We start from the raw sequence: 23,303 nt of genomic DNA on the forward strand, positions 1-23,303 counted from the left end.
GGTGCTTGTGGTGCGTTCTTCCACTTGCGTTTACATACACTTTGTCGAGCGAATAGAATATAAACAGGAACTTGTCTTCTGCAGCAGGAGAGAACGAGATTCTTCAAAGTGCATTTATATTTCCCTCTGGCTAGTGTCGTAGCTGTATATTAATAGATAAAAAAAAGTGAACCTCAAAAACAATTTTTTTTTTTTTTTCAATCTTGGAGGGATTTTTAAACTTTTACATGAGCCAAGTTGCCATCCCAGCCTAAGACACGTCACACTCTAATCTTCTAGGCAGCAGTAACACGATATTGCTGTTATGAGCTTTGCGTGACCCGGCGAGTTCGGGCATACTACATAGGGAGCAAAAAATAATTCAAAGACCTGATTGCCACTGCTGCGGTTGTTGTTGAGCAGACAAAAAATTCGCTTTTTGAAAAAAAGGGCGGTAGAAGGGATAGAGGGATCCTACGCATGTTGATGGGAAATGATGCTTTGTATTCTCAACAATTGGACCACGTCCTTTACCAGAGAAAGAAAAAAAAAAAAAACATTGTAACGAGAGTCAGAGAGCAAGAAGCGATTTATCAACCAAGGAGTTATCTCAACGTCTGTATCCAAGAGTGTGCGATGAACGAGAGAAAAGAATTCAGCGAAATATAGGAAGCAAGTGCATATAGAGGAGGTTCCCGTCTCTTCGAGGGTTGAGAATAGACTGACGTATACGATTCTCATACAAGACCTGTCTCGAAGTCACAAATACTGGAAGGCAAAGGCGCCGAGAGATTATAGAGACGTCGATGGAACTTTTCTTCCTTTTTTTTCCACTTCTGTAAATGGGTCTTGGAAATGGATGAGAAGTAAGTTAGAACTGTGGACTACGTACTTCACGATATCAGTCTGACAGTGTATCGTCACTATAATTGTCTAATTTAAAATCGTAGTGACTCTACCGTAAATATTACACGTGCATCAATCGATATCGTGTTAATTAATCGGGTTTCTTCATTTCATTAGCCATTTAATGGTTGATTTTTGTGTGGAACAAAAAAAGATCTTCTTTATTATTCCTTTGGAAGAGATGACTGAATCAAAAGTCGGATCCGTATAAGTCGAAACTTTTCGAGGCTCTTATAATTCGGTGTTGTAACGCATAAGCTGCTCAGAAATTGACGAAGGATGAGGGTAAGAAAGCTAACTTCTTAAGCGGATTTTCGAGCTTCCGTGGATTTCTCGACTTCTTCGGCCACAAGTTCTTCATCTTGACTCATGGTACACGTATATACAGCCTGGATCTGACTTGAAAAATGAACTGCAATTAAGATGAATCATCAGTCGACTAAGATTTTTACTTTACTTTCGGAGTTAAAACGATTTGAACTTTGTCCGTTTGAATTTAAAATACCGCACTAACTACCATGAAACGACAAAAAATGCAAAATAAAGCATTATTACCCTAGAAACAAAAAATAGGGAGGGAGTGGAGGGTGGAGGGAGAAAAAAATCTCTTAGCGATGCAGAGCAAGTCATTACGCAGCATCACCCAGAAGCAGAGCAAGCGAATGCCCTTTATCGCATCTTAAAGACGTTCACTTGCTCTTTCCCTCCACCCCTTTTCTTCCCCTTCGTATAACAGCAGCGGCAGCCAAGCGTTGTAGCTGCAGCGAGTCACGTAGTGTAACTCGACCTCTTCTCCTGTTCCTCCCTCTTCCCCCTCCCCTCGCCCAAAGTTATAACGTTAATGGCACGGAGTAATTAACCCCCGGCGTACACGAGTCGCGAATTTACCCCGCTTTGCTACTGCTAGGCAGGTACTATATAGTATAGCGCACGGCTGATGGTATGGGAAAGGCGTTTGTTTACGTTTATAATTACACGATTCTCACCAGTGGTAATTTTAAACGACCTCAGATCTCGTCACCCTTCATCGTTCACTTGTAATCGTGTTAAAATTTTTTTTTTTTTTTTTTTTTTTTTTTTTTAAAGGAAGAAGAAAATGAGGAATGTGGCTTGGTTATTGCTAAGTATCTAGCTAAGTTTACACTCATTATAACAGAATTTCGTATCTAAAATATAGAACTTCCCTTACTCTATGCTTCTTTTCTTATATTTTATTTTTTTCACTTCAAGTCACATTGAAGAAATGCTATAGGAATCGAATTAGTTTTGATGTGCAAGTACTGTTATGGCTTGATTTCTCATCAATTTTTGATTGTAGACGAGGTCACACTGTGACGTTAGAGAAAGTTTCTAAAGACGAGTGATAAGAAACTATAGCAATTGAATTGAAATAAATGTCCTTTTATCCTCTAGATCGAGGGCCCTTTTTTTCATCAGGTAAACTCTTCTGCTCCCAATCCACTTGATTGATCAATGCCGTATCTTACAATCACCGTTCTCGCGACCACTTTCTTTAAAGAAATCAGCACGCAATTTCATTAGCACCACCACTCAAGGCCACAAAACAAACGCACACACTTGATTCAACTTGATTTTTTTTTTCTAGGTCCACCGCCCTCGTGCTCATTTTACATTCTCTCTGTGTCTGCTCCTTTCAGCCAAAGCCTCCTACCTTTAATTCCTTACACTTGGTCCAAAGAAAATCGAGAGTCAGGTGATGGGCAAAGAGTGAGAGATGGAAGGGAGGGAGGACGGTTAATTAACAGCCAAACGTCCCTTCTTCTTCTTCTTGTTCCTCTTTGCCAAGCTATTTTTCTTCTTTTCGAGGTAGAAAAAGTGGAGAACAAAAGGAAGGCTTTTTAATTTCCCAGCACCAGCCAACGTCGCGTTAGACGTTTTGTCCACAATCTACTGTCATCCTGATTGATCGTGTGCCGTTAGGTCACATACGCGTGGATGTGAGAGGGGGGGGAGGGACGAAAGAGGCTGAACTTATATTTCCTGACCTTTGGCGTTGAGGACTACGCGTTTATGTACATTGACGTAGGTATGTTCGTAGTGGAATTATTGTGTCGTTCAAGAAACATTAATTGCGTCTTCATTCACCGTGAGGTTCCTTTATTTTGAGATAATAGGGAAGAAAGGGAGGTGTTGAATTGAGTTTTATTGTCAGACTACGGTTACTATACTCATTAATGATGTCACGGAGATAGATGAATTAATCTGACAGATGTAGACCGTAGAATTGTTGATGGGCATCTTTTCATTAAGTAAGCATTGAAAGATAAATCGTTGAGCAGATAACAATTTCCAAAGAAGCCATAACAAAATGTTTCTTGTTAATAAAGTGATCTGCATCGGCTAAAGGGTGGTAGAGTAAACTCGATACTTTTAAATAGGAAAAATTAACGTAGAAAAGCTGTGCGTTGAAAAAACGTGTATGTCACAGGTCTAATACCTCCACAAGGGTGTAAAATTTACGACAGAAATATTTTACTTCCTACAGTCTTCTTATCTCAATCGCTCAAGAAAACAACTGTTTAGTTTAATAGAATAGGTAAAATAGCTTACGAAGAATCGATTTGGTTTTTCTTAAAATGTTTATCAAGACTACTATAACACATCTTATGAAAAAGAAACAGAAATTTCGATTACACGCTTTAAACGCGTACTTTAACACACTTGGAATTTACAGTGTATTTGCACAAACAGAAAAGGAAATTCTTTACCCTATACTATATCCTAAACCAACGTGTCACAATTCACTGCAACTGTTGGCATTGGTGCTATTGCATTGTCCATCCCCGGGAACCCGATTTGAATTTGTAATACATGTGCACTCGTTGTATATTCTTGTAAAGCGTGCAAGAAGATCCGAGTAAAAGTATAAGAAAAAGATAGAGGCAGAGAGAGAGAGAAAGAAAAAGGGTTCGTCACGTTTCCCGCATAAAGCACGATTTTTTCCACTGTGTACCCGCTATCGTAAGGACCTTTTCTTGCAAGGGGAGGAAGCAGAAGAGAAGGAAAGAAGAAAGTTATGGAAGGAGATGATCTGGTGTGCCAAGTGATAGTATGGATGGCCCTGCTACATAACGCCAGTACAGGGTGACTGGTACGATGGCCCATCCAGATGGTAGGCATGACTAAAGGGAAAAATATTAGGCCAAGGATTAGGGTCTTATGTTGCATGTTTGTGTATAATATATGTTAAGTGGTTGATGTAGTCATCGATGGTTGTCACCCATTTTATCTGGCTCAGATTTTTATTATTTTTCTGTCATTTCTGGGTGGAGCTAGAAGATTACGCTGGACCACAAACTTACTGTGGGTTCCCGGTTATTATCTCAATAGCGAGTAATGATTCCAGGGATTTTCCACGAATGTATGTACATGCAATAGAAACAATACGATTCTGGAACTGTAAAAATAATAATGTAGATCGAAGCGATACGTCAACCATTGGACAGTACAGTACCTAAATAGAGGAGGAAAAACGGGAAAAAATGCAGTATCAGAGCCACGTCGTCGTCACTCAATGGGATTTGGTCATTTTTACGGTGAAGCAGAGACTGTATCCTTCATACGGAGATGGTGACAACGATGATGATCCACTCGCTCACTATCACATCCTCGCACTTTCACTCCGAGAGTTTTATCGTCTTCTCTTGAGCACAGACTGAGTGAGACCGATGACCGTTACTTGGCTCTTTTTCTTTATCGGACTCCGAGCTTTACTCTCTATGAGATCCTTTCAAAGATCTCGAGATACAACTTTTTTTTTCTTTATTTCGTTCGCAAACTCGATTTGTTGCCAATTTCGGTTTTTTTTTTCCTCCACGAGGAATTAATTTTCCGATTCACTTGCAAGATTATTTTGTCGCGCTCAAAGTTTTTAATCGCAAAATGAGGGTGCTTTCGGGCGAAAAATAACGAGCTGCGTTGACACCGGGGGTGGGTGCTAGAGGCCCAATTAATTTCAATGTCGTAGGTAGGTACAGAGGTAAGGTTGACGCGCTTTCATTTAACTTCAATTTTCTAAGTTTACTAATTCCCAGGGAGTGAAAGAATATTGAATTAGTTGCTTAATCGATTCTCTCGTTGCCCCGTCCTTCCTTTTCTCGTCGTGTTGTTTTTTTCGTCATGTTATTATTTTTCTCATCAGATAAAGATTATATGCACGTAATAGTAATTGAAACGAACGAGAAAGAATGTGGATTTATCATGTCCTCGTAGAAATTTAATATGCAATTATACACACTCTCAACTGAATTTAAAAGCAATTCCACGTGTGTCCTTTTTTCCGTACCCTGCATTGCAGGGAATTTTTTTTTTCTGGGATTTATCAACTGTCTTAATAACCTTGTAGATTAATGCTATTGTACTATTCAATTTACTTTATACGTTAGAGCTCACTCGTATATTTTTTGGTATTTTTTGGGATATTAAAAATTTAATTTCTCAATAAATTAAGATTTTTATACTATTCAAGTTCTTATTTTTATACTTCTAAGGACATGATGCAATACAAGAGCTGGGGCTTCTAAACTATAAGTTACATGAGCATTAAATGCATAAAACTGCAATGTCTATTGTTTCTTTGTCTTTCAACTTGTTATTAACTATGAATGTGCTCTTATTACTGGTCATATCTTTATTGGCAAACTAAGATTAGGGTTAAAATTTATCTTCCATAAAATTTCCAAAAATCTACAAAAGTATAGTTGAAAATAAAAACTCACCAATCGTTTCCTGTCTTGGACATGTTTTGTCGTTTGCGACCCGTTTGATGAGGCTTTGGCTCTGCAACCATATTGACATCTGCAAAAATAAAAATATACCTTCGTTAACAAACTATTGTCATTAATTGAAAAATCTGCTGACCCAAAGTATAAATATCAACAAAATTTTTAAATTCTAATCGTAGTTTTCTGTACAACATCCTAAAGAAAAATCAACACCATCACAGACTTTTTTTAGTAAATAGAAAAAATTCCTTAATATTCAAAAGGAAGTTCAAGTTCTCCCCCTGAAAGGTGGTAAAAAGCAAGCAGTCATATTAAAATTTTATCTCTCACAAGTACAATGCAAGGTAATTCGAGAAAATCCAGCTTCAGGATTAACCAAGCTATCCTGTGCATCTTCTTTCATGTTTCATTTTTCTCCCTCCAATTCGTAAACACAAACGTCTCAGTATTTCATCTCTGAAGTAACTCCCAGCTTATCTACACGCGTAAGCGCATCGTCATTCATTGAGACCATTTCCCCCTTTTTTCTTCTATTTCGTGAGAGTTAGAAATAAATAAATTCAAAGTGAACCTTACGACTCGCTGCTGGGCGAGATGAAATTTTTTCACTTGCCCCTTTGAAGTGCGTTGACTGAATTTTCGCGATGCCGTAAGTTTTCCAGGGGAGAACAGATAGCCAGTAAAAATAAGAGAAAGTTTTTCTAGAAAAAATTATTGTTCAACACCGGTTTCAACAGTTCATCGCCGAAAAAGTTTCTATCCTTCATATTCACGGTATTATTCCACCAGGAGCCCTGCAGAGAGACGAGGGGTAGGAAGGGAGGAGGAAGTCATTTCTTCTCCAGACATTACCATGAGAAATTTCCTGGTAAGTATTCCGGCGAATTTGCATACCTATATTAATGCACCATGGGAATGACGCAAAAGCATGACCGAACGCTTTTCTCCCGCCCTCGAAGCGCCAACTTATCTATCTTATAATCACAAGACATATCATCACTCTCTCGCGACGCACTGCTCCCCCTTGATCTCTCAGAAGACTTAATTCAAGGGATTATCTTTCTTTCCCTAGTGGGTGGTATTTTGCTTTTCCGAACTTCGAAAGGGGACAGCTCCAAGTTGGAGAATTAAAAGGTAGACGATGACGACGTTAAAACTTATCCATTGCCAGTGCTCGCTCAAAGTGCGTACGTAATTTTTGCAAGATTATCGCGTTACTTTCAGCTAAAGGCTATACAGAGACGACCTATTTGGTGCTGTTTTGATTATTCGATGACACAAGGATCTTTTAGAACCAGCATAGTGGACAACTGCCGATGAAACATCATAGAGCAAAATTTAAAATTAGTCCATATTATGGTGCACAGTTAATCAAGCTCACGTCAACATCAATTAGAGCTATAAACTTACGTGCTGGCAACTTTGCTCACGCTTTTATCCAACTTGCTTTGACCTTAAGGGTAATGTTAACTACTTGCCATGTCTCATCCTCATTTCGCGTTGATCATAAATTTATTTAACGATTGGGTGAAAAAAGTACAGTATACAATCCCACTCACCATAATTTACACTGTTCCTTGGGTGTTGCTCATTTGTCTATTTATAAGTTTTTATCGGAAATCAATGCATACTTTATGATCAAAGGAGGAAAAATTGTAATCGTCCAAAACCATTACGTCTCACTGTCTGAAGTTCACCTTAAATTCATCAAAAACTGTGATTTAGCATCGCACACAACTACGATTCCACCATGGCGATTTTCAGTAGAAGAGTTAAATGCATCACATGCCTAGGCAAAAAAATCACGATGCTATGGCCAACATCCAATGAATTTCACGACAGCCACCCATCGACACACACACACACATACACACGTATCCATGCACAACCGTATCCTGAATAAACTTTCTCCTCCTTGTCTTTGGCTGTGCAAGCAAAGTCAAGGCTTTTGAATGAGGGAGCAAACCTCCTGGAGATATGTCATGTGTACACTGGGAGAGCAACCCTACCCCTTCCTCCCGAGTGTCCCAAAGAAAAGTATCCTCCCGAGCGAGAGCACACCTACCTCGTGAACGTAAACCATGTCCGGAAGGAGGAACGAGGAGATACTTATGTTTTCCGAGCAAGGCCGGATTAATTCCGAGACGTTTGCCGTTTCCTCCAAATCTGGAGGGGGAGCCCTGTGCGGTGGAAGTTATTCTAAGCGTGAAGCGGAGACCAGTGCTGCTGATTCTCTACACGTACGTCTTCTTTTCCTCCTCTACCTTTACTGTTCGATCATCGATACAACTGCATTTATGATATTACGAGTGAAGTGTACAGTTTATTTGACTTAAGGTCTCCAAATCAACAGTACTGTCTTGCATATTTTGATCCAGTGCTTACAACGACTGGACTTGAGACTGGTTTCTCGAGTCACTTGAGTGATGCGAAAATCTTAAGGCACACGTCTTGAGAGGCCATGAATTACGGCATGAAATTTAATTAAAGAGTAATATCCATTATTGGAGTCAGAATGGCAATGAAGAGTCGAGGATAAAGCTTACTGGATACTTGCTCGATGGAAAGAGCACTTTGTTGCCGAAAAGAAGAATGATCCTTCAGATTTGACGAGATTACGCTTTGGACCTCTTTTACATCTCATCTGTTCCATCTCATATTTGAACGTGAAAAAGGATGATCAATTTCAAAAAGGTGAACAGTATGAATGTAGGAGTTGGTGTAACGTTGACTCAAGCGGCGAAAGAAAAAAAAACTGTTTCTACAAACAATCCTAAATAAAGGATGTTTGAGGTACAAAGAGAGGAAAAAAAATTTTGAAAAGAGGGCAAAGAATGACGGAGAGAAGCGGGGACCGAGGTGGGCTCTTTATGCATTCGTTGCGAACTCCCGGGAGGTGAAGGTTCGTCCATTAATTACGCTGAAGTGTTTAACCACTCAAGAGGCCGAGTCTAAGGAGGGTTTGAAACAACATTGGAGACGAAAGAGCGGCGACCGGTTTGAGGATGTAGCGGAATAATCGAAATCCTGATTTATTTTTTCTCCGTGGGACAAAAGTGAGACTACGGTTAATTCGTTTCCCGTAAATGAATAGAGTTTTAATTAGCTGGATAGATGCTCGTACTGCAGGACTCGAAAGAAGTACTATCGCGATTAATTAGAGAAATATTGCAAGCGTATCCACTGGGTACATATTGAATGAGACTTAAACGCGAAAAGCCGGTGGATGTTCGTGCACCAGGAAAACGGAACATTGTGAGGTTAAAAAGAAAAAAATCAAAAGCTAGAAAGGCAGGAAGAAAAAAAAGGATGAATGAACGGTATTGCGCAAAAAACAACGATCGTCTTTTGAAAAATTATACTCAGGTGTACCAAAGTGTACGTGGAGTGCTTTGGCTTGATATGCACAGAGGAGGCATAGATTTACAAGTATACTGGCATGCAAGCAAGTTGGCAGTCTGCTGAAGTAAAAAAAAAAAAAAAAAAAAAAAAAAAAAAAAAAAAAAAAAAAAAAAAAAAAAAAAAGGTACACTTGGATGAAAGATAGCTGAACCCCCACTGTGGATAGCGCACGTAAAAGATTAATGCTCGAGTGTACGTGTAGACTGCTCCTACCCGTTTAATTTCTTGAATCAGAATAATCTTATTACTAGATTCCTCCAAAATTTTTGTTTTGGTAGTAAAGTAAAGCAAAGTGTTTAATGCATGAAAAAACAGTTGGGGACAACTGTTGAGGATCGTTTTTTAAGGAAGAGTAAGCGTTAATTAACATCTGCTGTTCAAGTGCCTCTCAATGTCTTTGAAGGTGTTATTCTTCAGAAGCTCCAAGGATAAATTAATTTAAAAGTCCAGAATGATATTTTCTCAAAAAAAAGCGAGTCGTGAAAAGAGTTGTAAAAGAAGCAGTGCGCTAATAAGTTTATCGTTAATGTCGTCGGGCCGTGGGTTGTTTGATATAAATTCTTTTCAGAGATTCGTGCTACGCTATACAAATTAGCCTTTCCAAGGCCAGAGTGAAATGAAAGGAAACTGTTTCCTGGATTCCTGCTCCTTCGCTTCTTCTTTTATATCCTCATTTTCCCTTTCTTTTTCTTTCTTTCTTTACTACTCTTCGAACCGACCATTGCTTCCCTTATAATCTGCAGTTCAGTAATGGTAGCGAGTTAACTTCTCGTGCCGAATGTTTGGCTTGAGTATACACGAGATATGAAAGAAATCCATACCGTTCGCTCACCCCCTTTTTTTTATTCCTGCACTCTTTCGTCTTATCCACGAGTTGGAATCTCCCTCAAGACCGTCAACGTCGAAAAATTAGCTTATAACCTTTCTTCCTCGTTTTCTACCATTCTCTCTCACTCTTTTTTTTTTTTTTTTTTTCTTCTTCTTTTCATCATTGAGGTAAGATGTGCGATGAGAAATCCTATAGCGTTAATTCAATTACTTTCAATAAATGTTTTAAATGGTTGGTGAAAGAGACTTGCACTGGCACTTTAATAAACGCAGTTATCGTTGAGAACAGGTTAAGCATTTCAAAATGAAGATATCGTATTTTTTATTTGATAATTTATTTTTTCTTCTTTTAGTATATGCGAATACAAACATGAATAAACAAAAAATGAAGGTTTTCTCTTTTCTTAAAATTTATTTTTTTTAAATTGATTGATTTCCACAACTTATGAATGATGAAAAATTTTCTGCGAAACAAAACACAAAGCAGAAATTTTGGTAAAAATATAGAAACGCGTTGGAGGTAGGGAGACTATTTTTAAAGCAGAAAGGTAGGGGACGAAAATGTTGAAAGAATTGGAGAGTCAGAAGGGAAGATAAAAACATCAAAAAAATTTGCATGAAGAAAATAATAAAGAAAAAAAAGGGTAAAAAGTCTACATAGATTATCAATAAAAAAGTGAAAAGAAAAAAACTATGGGTTTTTGACTGTAAAAAAGAGCAAAAAAATGACGAGACTAAAGAAATAAACAGAGATAGTAACAATACTGAATGTAATAAATCAAAGCAATAAATAAAACCTAGTGTTTTCTAAACTTTAATATTCATAATGAAAAAAAAAAAAAAAAAAATGTCTAATTTAAATGAAAAATTTTTATCGAATTATAACTTGACTACTAGTGCTTACCTTCAGAAAACATACATCAACATCCAGATATACACATGTTTATAACTGGAAGCGTTTCCAAACATAAGAGCTCCTAGACATGGACGTTTGATAAAGAGGTAAAAGGTCCATTGGGTAGAATGAAACCGAGACCACATGTACGAACGTGTGCGCACACATCAATGCGTGTGTATATGCCATTGTCCACTTACTCGTCATTGTGCACGAGAACCACTACTATCGGTATTGACTCGTTTGGATATCGCTCCAAACTTGCATTGAAGCATACATGCTTCATTCACCTGTTTGTGTGGCCCTATCTCGACAAAAGTAAATATTAACCCTCGGTGAGTTGACTTTAGCCGACTTTTTCAGGTTTTTTCTACTTTTTAACATTTGCGGGGGTGACGAGAGTGCGTTTGTTTTTAGTGTGTGTCACTACAAGTGATTGCAAAATTTACTGATTCACTTTAGTTGGCAGAAACGTTTTTAAAAAAGCTCGCAATGCTTACAGTTTTATTTAGAAAATACAGGGGAAAGATTTTTTAATATTTTTACCTTTTTTTTTGTTAAAAGTCCAAGCTACTCATTTTTTATAACTATATCAGTCACCAACAACCTTTGTTACTTTTTTTTTGTAATTTTATTTTCATGTCTCCATCATAGTTTTTACATTGTTCGATTGATACATGTAGGCCTAGTTTACTTGAACTTCAACATTCAGTTTTTCGTTGGAATTTACTCTTTTTTTCCCAGTGACCATTTATCGATCAATCATTTTAAGTATTATTTAAAAATCTTTTAATAATAATTCAAACTTTAAAAAAAGTTCACATCTAATTTAGCTCATGCTCTAAATATATCTTTCACTTTGCTCGAGAGCACCTTATGACAGTCAACTGGCCATAGTCTTATGAGAGGGAATACGATAAACTGGTGTAAAACCTCATTTTCATCAAAAAATAGTGTAAAAGTGTAATGTGTAAAAAAATAATAGTTTAAGAAAGCATAAGTTGTTCTAAAAAGATAATATACTCATGAAAGACTCTTTAAGGGTTCACGTAATCGATAGAACCATTGTGAATTACATCGATACCTCAATGAACAAACAGTTTTAACCAAATCATCAGACCAACATTACCCAATGTCAGCACAATACCAGGTTGATACTGCAACGTAGCTGATTAATATCTGCGCAGCTTTTACAGCTCAGCTCTTTTGTCCAAATATAGAGTGCATGGATCGTATCGCGTCTCGTGCGGTAATTAACAACCGCAAGTATTTCACAAAAGCTCGGAACAGAAAGCCCAGGAACTCCCGCAAAGCGGACACCAGCATTCAGAGATGGATAAATGCAACTCAAGCGTGTCAACGTGCACACACACCTACAAGTAATTGTCACCTGGGCCAGGGCATTATCTAACTTGTATAACGATCTCCGGATAATAGACATCACTGTATTCTACACCGGCGCTGCTGCACGCGTTCAGTACCATCAATCGAGTTGTTGGTGATAATTGTTTGTCCGAAGCAGATGCAAGTTTCTAACTGCGTGCCGAATACAGTTGGAGAAACGAGGGAGGCTGCGAACTAGAGTTGTAAACAGATTTAATGAGGAAACTAATCGAGTTCCTGCATTATACCTGCAATGGGTTCTCAAATGGCACCGCCGTGTGCTAAAAAGATGAGGCCAAGGCCTTCGTTTGATGCTTGAATAGTACTGAGGTAGCAGATTTTTTTTATCTTATTTCATGTACCTTCATGTGAATTGGAATTCGGCTCTTTTTTCATACAAGTGTATAATTATTTTGTGGATAATTGGCTTGTTAGGCTTTTTTACTTTTATATGTAGGTATTGTTCAAAGACCGATGTACAAAATGTTGTGAATAAAAAAGTTTTTCAAGACAAAATCTTTAGGTATTTTTTAAATGAAATTTCTGATGATGGAATCATGGTGTTGGTTAACGTATACATTTTGTGCGATAATTTTAACGTTCTACGTGACTTTTGAAGTGAACCAGTGTACATCATAAGATGTAAAATTTGTTGAAGATTGACAAATTGATTTAGTTTGGTACATACGTAAAAGACAGCAACGTCAGGCAAAATTACGGGCTTATGTTTCATGTGCAATCACACCCTTCCACCAATTGGAGCAGCAAGTACTCATAAAACAAAATGAAATTGGAAATAACAACAAGAGTACAAGGTACTGTGTGGTGAAAAGAACAAAACCGATCACGTGCAGACGTGGTTGTCAGTAGGTATTACTCAAATACTCTGGGTATTCCTGGCCTTGTACATTTCACCCTCCACTCGGTCAAAGAGAGAATAGCTGGGTACAGTATAGCGTTAGTGTAGTCGATCGAAAGGGAGGGTCGTTGGCGTGTCGGGTACAAATAGTTTGTTTTATGCGAAAGTTCATGGGGTGGAAGTAGTAGTTGGAGAAAGCAATGCGAGGAGAATAAGCTGGACATGTATCGGTCGTTTGATAAGACGTGCCAGAGTTATATCGGGACTGGGAAAGGAGCTGCTGCCACTATTTGTTGACCCGAACTTTGTGCTTACGATAAAGGACCAGGCGACAGGAAAAATGAGAGGAGCATTGCATTGGGTATCATGTCCGTACGAAATTAACTGATAATCACCCAAAATAAATTACTACGCTAATGAAAAAAATTGATCGTGCCAAGTGAAAAATTCTTAAACAAGCTTTTTCGCATTATGGAGAGATATCTCTTAAATAACAAATGACCTTTTTTTTAATTTATGAAAACCTTGAACATCATTGATAATCAAAAATGAGTTGATGCGAATGATTTTAAAGTAATCGTGTAAACAGTAAATTAATGTCATCACCGTATTAGCCAGACCTCGCGTTGTCATGTCTTCAAGAGAGTCTCCAATAAAGACAGCCGGTTGATGGTGACTTTGCTCGTCGTCGTAGCCACTGTCTCTCAATTGTACTGCTTGTGATCTAAAAGTGCACACGTCGATGCCACCATCTGATATACATGTATACACACAAACCACAGGTTCCCCCGACCTCGTATATAAAACACTGCAGCCACGAGGCTGGAGTTGACAACGATACGTTTGCAACCTCGTATATACCAATATTCTTGCATACGGAAGGAAATTTTGAGGGAGCACGAGTATCCACATAAATCACAGTTTTAAATAGCATCAAATTGATCGACGATGGGACTCTCAAAGTCTAATTACATGAAGTCTCATTAATTCAATAATTGGAAACTCGGGAAAAATTTTAATTCCATTCAACCTTCAAGTGTCTAAAAATAATCCTATTGACTAAAAAGTATTTATCGTTGTCAACTTAGTGAAATAAAATTACGGTCACTTTTTAAATAATTTACAAAGTGGAGAAATACCCTAACCCATGAGAATGTTTTTTCCAAAGTTAATGCAAAAAAAATTTCTGATGGAATATAGTGATAGGATATACATTTGCAGACTTTCATGAAAATCTAAGTGAGGCTAACCTACAAAAGAGTACCCGTCATGAACTAATATTTCTTTGAATTATCTTCTCCCTTCACTGTACCTATGTTTATTTTTGTGCTTACCGGATTGGAATTCCTTATCTTCTAACCCTTAAGAAGACATGATAAAAAGTTAGCTACGTGTCTCCTAAACGTGATATAACGCGGATTAAGAGCAATTAAGATAGGTAAGTGCGTTCGAAAAATTGATTCTAAACATGTAGTAAGATTTTATTTTTTTGTTGTGTCATTAGTTTATTAAAGAGTGTTCATGCATCTTTGTTAAAACTATTGCTCGTTTTCGTTCGGTTACAAAAGTACGATTGTCAAAAACTCATTTGCATTTTGGAAATAAAAAAAAAAATTATTAAATCATTCATTAGTTGATTGATTAAAAACAACAGGTCTCAACAAGTTTGAGCACAATTTTTTGATAAAACCAGATAAAAATCTCAACGGCAACAAAGCCAGGTGATAAACATTTGCAAGATATTTTTTTGACAAAATGGCTTACTCGGTACGGTTGCGTGATACACAAATCTCCCGTTATCCCTTTGATCCCAATGGGCTGCCCTTTGTCCCTCGCACAGCCAGACGAGAAAATAGCCACTGGTCATCCGTAGCCGTGTCTCATATACTATCGAACGAGCCGTGCGAGCCAGTACACCTTTATCAAGCTACAGGTCAAATTATGGACGTAACAGCGAGTACGAAGACTGGCATTGCATGAATAGCAAATTTCTCAAGGTTTCGTAATTATTTAATGTACCTTTTCATCATACTTATCTCCGTGACCACATGCTATACCCATTACATGTGTGTGTATGAGTGTTGAAGTGATATGATCAAGTAATCATGTGTCTATATAATATGCGAAGCAGCTCCAGACAAAAATCGAATAAGATACGCTCAATGAGAGATCCTCTATAGGCAAAGTGAGTGTGTATAGGCTCTGGGCTGAAACATTAGGGTATCAAATAAGGTGATACAAAATTATGAAGCATACTCCTTTCTTGCCATTCCATACGGATAAGTGTAGAGAAAAAGATGAGTGAAAAGCCGGGAGCTTTCGCGACAATCTCGGTACGAGCACGTCAGGAAGTGACGCTCGACTGAATTGTCTCTAGCGAGGGTGTAGAGTCTTGGGGGTGTATCTTATGAAAGAGAAAAGTCAGAGAGAGACGGAGGTGGGGTACGGTGTGTGCAACATACACGTGATTGGAAAGGGTGTCTCTGCCGTATACTTCGTTACTGCCACTGGCTTTTCTACTTCACGAGGAGACTTTTGTTCGGAGCTTGACGAAATTTCACCTCCAACCGTTTCCTCCGAACTCGAGGGATGACGAGGCACAAATTGCGCCGTCAGATTCAATGTCTCGATCTGATGATCCTTGACGCTTTTACTGATAGCTTGTACATGGACTTTTTTTTATTTATGTGCTTTTATTCGATTCGCTTTGTTCGCTTGTCGAGGAAGGTGTTGATGAAATCTTGCAGTCTCTTTTAAACCAATTGTCTTTACATCCATTGACCTAAAGCTTGCATTGCATTTTTGGTTTTGAATGATATTGCCTTTGTATATGTCTGTGTATGGACGTAATGTTTATTTTTGACTCTTTGGTTGCAGATTTCATCATTCTCTGACAATAATTGTATTTCTATCTCTAAATTTTAGTTCATCCATAAGTTTTCATCCCTCTTTTTTTTGTATCTACGATTATCTCTAAAAATTACTTTTTCCCGATTTTACAATTCTACCTTGAGTCTTGGAAGACTATTGCCTCTGGGATTTAATTGTATGTATTTCAAATCTTTGATTTAATTATTGTATTTTTCAGCTTCTAATTTTCTATCAATGATGTCAGCGATTATGCCCGTGTTCATTTCGTTGTTAAATAATTTTTGACAAAAGACAAAACCGTACTTGTTAATATCCTTTCATTTTAACCTTATTCTTTTGCATAAAACTATGTGGCTTGGAAATCGTGAATGAAATATCAACGATCTCGAAAGCAATAATTTGTCAAGAACATTTGAAAACTCATTCCAACATCACTCCAAAATTTGAAAATAGAGAAAATAGCTGGTTATCGGAAAAGTGTATAAATCTCGTTAAAGTATAAGGAAGGAAAGATGAAGTAAAATAAACTGCTGGTTAACAAAAATAAAGTAAAAAAGAAAAAAAAATGCTCGATGGAAACCCAATTCCGACGATGACGAAGGCTCCCCTGTTTTTTCACAGGCAAGTGCAAGCGATCCGCTTCGTAAGTCCACGCGTATCGAACGAGTCGCTCCGGCTTCTAGAATAATAGTCATCTCATGGCTAGAAATTTAATCAAAACGAGCGACGCGCACCGTATAACCCGGATTAAGCCTTCCGATGCAGATCGGAGGAGAGCTCATTTTTCTCGGATTAATAATAAATCGCTTCTCAGCGTCAAAGCCATCGTTACACCAGAGCCTTATTATCCGGCATATTTTCTCTCGACTCACCCTCCTCACCGACCAAACACTGAGAAAACAATCGTTGACTTATAAATTTCCAAACAAATGGATCTAAATTCTGACAAAGTACCACAACATTGATCCGTATAATTAACTACGCGACCTGAGACTCCGACATGTACTATTTCACCATGGTGACATGAAATGCGAAGCGACAAACTCCTACGAACAACAAAGACTCGCTACCATCTCGTGTCAGTCGTGATTTTCAAGGACTATACGTCATCAGAGACTTGAAATAAAAATCCCTCTCTTTGAAACAAAAACTATTGGTGCTACTCTAAATTCACACGTGAGATCAGAGAAGGCGAATCATCAGTAGGAAGATGGAACGGAACAGTAGAAAAAAAATAAACCCTCGAAAGCAACGCATGTCCCGTGCATACTTGAAAGAATAACAAGAGGAGATAAAAAACGAAGGCAAGGTGTACGCGTAGGGGGCCACGGAGAATTTGAAAAGTTGATATCTAGGCTGGAACTTTTGTGCACACAGCAGTAGAGAGGAGAGAGAGAGAGCAGGGTTTACCCCCCGCACTTCTCGCGGCATCAGCCAGTTTTACAGCCAACCGTCACGAAAGGAAGCGCACCCCCCGTACGAGCGCCGCGCCTACCTGTCCGCCCGATACAAACTTTCGGCTATAAATAATGAGCCGTAATTAAACTGGGCTCGCCTCCCATCCCTTCCCCGTCGGCCGAGACCTGCGAAAAGCCGAAGCGCTCTCTCTCTCTCTCTCCGATCGAAACCGTACACGCACACCGTGTTATGCCGTGGCGAGGCGGACAGAGATGGGTTTTCTGATGGTTGCATGGATAAAAGTGGGTGGGGCGAGAGGGAGTCAAGGTTGGCACGACGTTGAGGTAATTTTCGCGAAAAGTTGGAAGGGGTCTGCGTGGGGAGACTTTTCGGAGCTGGCCAACGGTGTTTTGACGGCTCGTGCGTGCGAGTGAGCCCTTTTGTCGATAAATCGCGAGAAAACGAATAATGCAACGAGAACAAACAACGTTCGAGTTATAGGGCTGTTTTTGGTTTATTTGGTCCAACGGATCATTGAACTTTTACTTCAATCTCGGTCATTTGGATGGCTTTTGGAGCTCATTAATTTTTCTTTATTTTTCAACTGGGGGGTATCCAAAGCAGCTCCTTGCGATTTACAAGCTCTATCGTAGTGGAAAAATAATAAAACCGTCACTGCTGCTGTTGTGATCGTCAAGCCAAAAACGCCAACCAAACCATTAGTATATGCATACGTAAGGACCCATCAGCAATTTTAATTCGACTCGAGCACAAAGCCACGCAGGATCCCGTGGGTCCCCCACGTAGACACCCATTAGATGTTGCAACTCATCCCACTGCGAAAATAACAGTTAACCGTGTATAGCCTGTCGTGTTAGCCGCTGTGGTCATGCAAAGGAGGAGAAGAAGGAGGAAGGTAGGCACTCAGGTGGCAGAGCGCATATACTTACTTACGTGCGTGTCAGGTGGGCGTGTGGCGTGTGCAGGCAGTGTGGTGGATGTGAATGGCGCTGCAGACGATTCGGACAGTCGGAAACTCTGTCTTCCTCTTTTACTGAGCTTGATTATACATGCGCGTGTACGAATTTTGTGCAGAAAAAAAAAAGTTTTAAAACCATGCGAGTGTTACCGTAATGCCGATACACGACTATCGATTGTGGATCGTCGGGGTGTTGAATTTCGAAGTTTTCATAAGGACTGGGAAATTTCATGAATCATTTTAGAAAAACATGCTTGAAATTATTTTTGTGCTTGTGAGCTAATGTAAGTATTACACTCGTTGTAATAAAATGCAGTTGAAACGTGTGCCGCTTTAACGAAAAGACAGTAATAATGTTAGGTGTACGTCTGACCAAAAACTGACCATTACTACTTAAATTACAATTTCTACGCGACTTAAGTCTTGTTATCTGCGTATTTGTAAAAAAAAAAAGTTTCAACCGACCACTTAACAAACTTTTCACCTTATAACTTGACAAACATAGGATTATTATTCTTTTTAAGGATTTATATTCCTCATAGTTAATAGTAATATCGTTGCGAACAAAAACAAAAAACTACAAGTCCCTCTCCAAAAAATCCAAGCAAGCTAAGCGTAGGAGGTACAAGGAGGGGGAATGGGTAGTTTTTCAAGCCTGATTTATTTCTTTTACCTTTTTAAAAAAAAAAAAACTTTTGCAAGTTGGAGACAAAAATTTTGAATGCACTGTCCCGACAACAAAACGACGCGTATGCCATTTATTGTCCATCAGTTATCCAAATACCTCAAACGTGCAACAGTATAGAGTCAATGCACACTCTTTATCAAAACCATATCGATCGCAACGACGGTATGTGAATATCGTGCAGGTGCAGGTACACAGCAACAACTAATCCGTAAAACAGGGAATAACGACGATGAAAACGACGGCAACGACTACGAGCCAAACGAACGTACAACGAGCTAAAGTCAGATAAAGAGAGGGAGACAGGATATTCCAGATCTCTGTATATATATACATGTATACCCAAGCGCGTATAAACACAAAAGGGAAAATCAAAGGCACGCCGAGCGCAATTAGATCGCCAGGAGTCACGTGTCCTTTCTAAAGGATCGCCAATGGTGGGCGGGCGCAGCAGCCGGGAACCTTATCCTAACGCTTTGCAACGCGATAAATTTGTGCGCATCGCCTATTAATTAGTCCCGCAGTGTTCTCCCCCCTCTCTTTCCCCGGCCGTCACCACTGCCGTGCATTAATTAGACCGGATTCCCCGAGTAGCTGTTGTTCCGCGTGTATGCGAATTCGCACGGCCGCTGCAAGTGTCCCCTGCTTTTGGCCCAACACTCCTGTACGCGTACATACCTATATTCTCCGCTTCTGTTGTCGATTGTATGTTGCGTGGCGTTTGTCACTGGTGGCGTGATATATGTATATATATATATACACTTTTGGGCACACGGACAATATACTGTACAGGTTTGTCTATACCACCGTCGATTATTGCAACCTAGTGTGACGACAGGGAGGGGGATGAAGTCAATGCTTGCTACGAAAATGGCTTACTTTGTCTTTGAGTCGAAGCTACAAATCACACGTGATAGGTTTTTTCAAAGTAGATTTTCGTTGCAATGATTAATTATTCAAGATTGAGTTGTATTTTATAACTTGGACGATTAAGGTTATTTATTCCATTATTATTGTAATGAATGTCAAATGCAGGTGTTGGTGGGTTCAAGAGTCACATATATTATATTATGCATCGAAGAATACGAGTGGATTTTCAATGTTTGATTTATTTGATAATTAATTCGACGACCGTATTTCATCAGGTCTGAACGGGCATACATTATAATTAATACAAAGCCGATAAAAAGATATAAATTATGCTGAGCGTTTGACTCACTGGACTCTTCATCATTTAGATCGCCTGGCCTGGGAGTATGGAGATAAATCCCAAAAATCATACATCAAAATAAGTAACTGTTACCCGAAATGAAAACCAATGAATTTCGGTACTTGTTGTTATGTTATTGTTGTATAAAAAAAAAAAAAAATTGATTTTAGAAATTTATTGGTTCAATATTAAGGTATGCGTATAGTAAATGACACTTGAAATTTTTGTTGTTTGTCTAATGGATTGGGTTAGAGACTAGATAGATATTTTAAAAAGGCTAATGTCTTCAGACAATTTAAAAAAAATATGAATTATTTAACAATGGATTGTAATGTGTATACTATGTTTTCGAAGCCATAACTGCATAAATCGTTTTTTTTCCATCTGATATCGATACAACTATGATTACTAGTTGAGCTGCTCAAGATGGGTTTTATCATAGGGAACCACTGTTTGTTTATCTATAAGAAGAGCACCAATTCCATTCCCAGGCCAATCCGATTCCCGAGCGATGAAAATATCTCAAAGCCTAAGTAGAAAAAGCAAGTCTCCTTGGCGCGACGATAAATTCTCATGAAATGATACGAAGAACCATGTACTTGTCTTTGGACGAAAAGTCACGCAGAGAAACGGAGTCGACGCGTCGAGCCTAGAAATGTAGAAGGGAGCCGCGCAAAAGAGACGCATAAGAAGGTCGCTTAAGCGTGACAAGCCTTTCGAGAATTCGAATCCTTGGCTGCTGCAGACGCGTCCTATGGCCCACGAGAACCGACGAGTACATATATAGGCAGGCGAAGGACGCCCCGCCGCACTGCGTCGTCTACCACTGCTGGTAATCTGTTACTCTGCAGGCATCTCTTATACTTGTATCCTTACTTGTGCACGTGTACGGTTTCTTCTCCCCTCCCTACTTCTGCAGTAAAAGAGCGAAAATCCACGTGGCGGTTTTATCTCGAACACTTGGTTTTTGTCTCGCATCGCTGTACTCTTTTTATCGCTATCCACTCGAACATTCATTTTTACAATACTTCTTCCGTTGAACAGTCGAAATCGGCATTGTCAACCTCCTATAGGTATATACTTGCTTGTAACAGCAAAAAAAAAAAAAAAAAAAAAAAAAAAACCGTGATGATTGAATCGACCAAAAAAAGTGGGTAGTGCATTTTCTGATGACTTATGATTTACAGGAAAATACAACCGGCAGCCGAGTAATCTTGGCTGTAACGAAGGAGCCAACTCCGAAGCTGAAAATAAACCGCTCAGGAGCGATCAATGTGCTTCGTTCCGATCGATCGAGTTCTGGACTCCCTCGACCACCGAGCTCCTTTGCCCGTATTGTTTTTCTCCATTTCTTACTTAAACCTTCTCCCCCCCCCACCTGTAACATACTCCCGCCTTCTTTTATTTCTCTTGTATTCTCGGGACGTTTGTTCTCATCGCGATTTCAATTTAGCAATATATTATCGATTTGTCGATTGCAGGATTGCAAGGCAACGATGTTTCTTCTTTCCTTTTATTTTTTGAAAGCACAAATCAAAAGCACAAAATATGTGCCCTACTGAACCATTTGTTATCTGTTGTGGGTGATGTTTAGCAAACAACTTTTGGCTCCTTTGTCATTTTCGAAAATTGAAAACCAACTCAAAGGGCAACCGGAGAGACCCACTTATTTATCAGCTGCAAGCCTAATGGGGCGTGTATCGGGGGATAAGCAAGATGAAAACGGAGCAGGGGAGATTATTATCGGATGACAGGGTACGGGGTGTAAAAGGTATTGACTCCGAGGACAAAGCCCCGGTGGGTCGGGGGAGATTAAAAACGAAAATCCTCTGCTCGCGATCGGAGCCGATAATGCCCCGGGGAATTTATAATTCGCGCCAGAGGAGGAGATCGTCTGTTTCGCGCCATCTAATTTATTCCAGCGGCTGAAGCGGGAGAAATAACAATTGGGCTGGAGTTTCTCGGAGGGGTGAAATAAAAACAAACAAATCAGGGGATGGGGTGCAAGTACCAGATATTTGCTCTGGCGTCTGTTTTCGATTCTTATATTGTGGGTTTGTGCTTTTTTTCAGAACGAAAAATAATTCTCGTAGGTCTTATTTCTTTTACAATTAACGAGGTTTTGGTGCCGATTAGTATCTTCATTCTTTACAAAATTTATATTCACTTTAACGGAGTCATTTTTTTTGTTACAATGAGCCACAAGTGGTGGCACAATAAATATAACAAAATAAACATAGCTGTTTATCTTTCAAACCAACAAAGGCTTTTATTTATTAATTAGACTACTTCTGAAAACGATCAATTGACGACAATGTAAAATTCAACTTACTCGTATAGTTCAACCTTGGAAGCTTACAATACATGTGAACTCAGGAATTTCTAATAAAACACTTTAATGTACTTTTTCAGTGTTACTTTATCAATACTACATAAAATACCCATCTGGGGCTCCTTGTCAATTATTTCCTCTGCATCATTCGCGTTACATCTACATTATAATCAACTATAATCTGGATAACCGTCGATTCTCAATTCAATTAGGTCCTCTTTCACACGAAGAAAGCAGCATCAACAAGCTGACGTTTAACAAACGATTTTTTCGAAAAAAAAATGAAAGATAAATGAAAAACAATCCAGCCTTTGCAGGGATAGGTCACAAGAGGCATCTGCACGAGCCAGACAAAGAGAGGCCACCCTATAGACCAAAGGATTATGAAAAGTGGCGGCAAGGATGTTCTTATTAAGAGTTGGGGTGGACAGGCCTCTGTACTTTGAATATTTTTACAAAGCAAGCCAAGTCTAGCCTCCAGCCACACGCTCTTTTACAAGAGTCTACTCTGCGTAGGCTAATTTCCCAAGAGGTTTTGAGCTTTGAATTGAATTGTCCATCTTTGGGAGGCATTCAGATTCTACGGTATCCATCTCGTAGGGAATCCATGGAAATACTTAACCCTTTAGTCCCAACCGCACCCTTTTTGCACCCCGTCTTTCGAGCTTGCAACACTTATTCATCAAAATCGGCAGTAGAGGTAGGTACGAATGCCAGAAAAAAGCCAAATTTTTAAAGCTAAAAGCCGACAAAGACAGCTTTTTATTTTTCCTCCGCTTCGCGGGAACGTCTGCTCATTTAGTCGAAATTCAAATGCGCTCGCCGTGTTCC

General features: G+C 39.0%; 1 protein-coding gene across 1 annotated transcript in view; it reads right to left on the reverse strand.

Annotated features, from left to right (window-relative positions):
* Positions 1-23,303, reverse strand: part of LOC106638871 (uncharacterized) — a 238,404-nt gene that overhangs the window by 40,935 nt on the left and 174,166 nt on the right. Inside the window, exon 4 of the mRNA XM_089594325.1 lies at positions 5,625-5,703. Within this exon, the coding sequence (XP_089450451.1) occupies positions 5,625-5,703 (79 nt within the window). The remainder of the gene's footprint in view (positions 1-5,624; positions 5,704-23,303) is intronic.

Source organism: Copidosoma floridanum, unplaced genomic scaffold, assembly GCF_036245765.1.
Source record: "Copidosoma floridanum isolate Cflo_tuat_1 unplaced genomic scaffold, Cflo_Japanese_pri ptg000021l, whole genome shotgun sequence".
In the NCBI taxonomy this organism is placed as follows: domain Eukaryota; kingdom Metazoa; phylum Arthropoda; class Insecta; order Hymenoptera; family Encyrtidae; genus Copidosoma; species Copidosoma floridanum.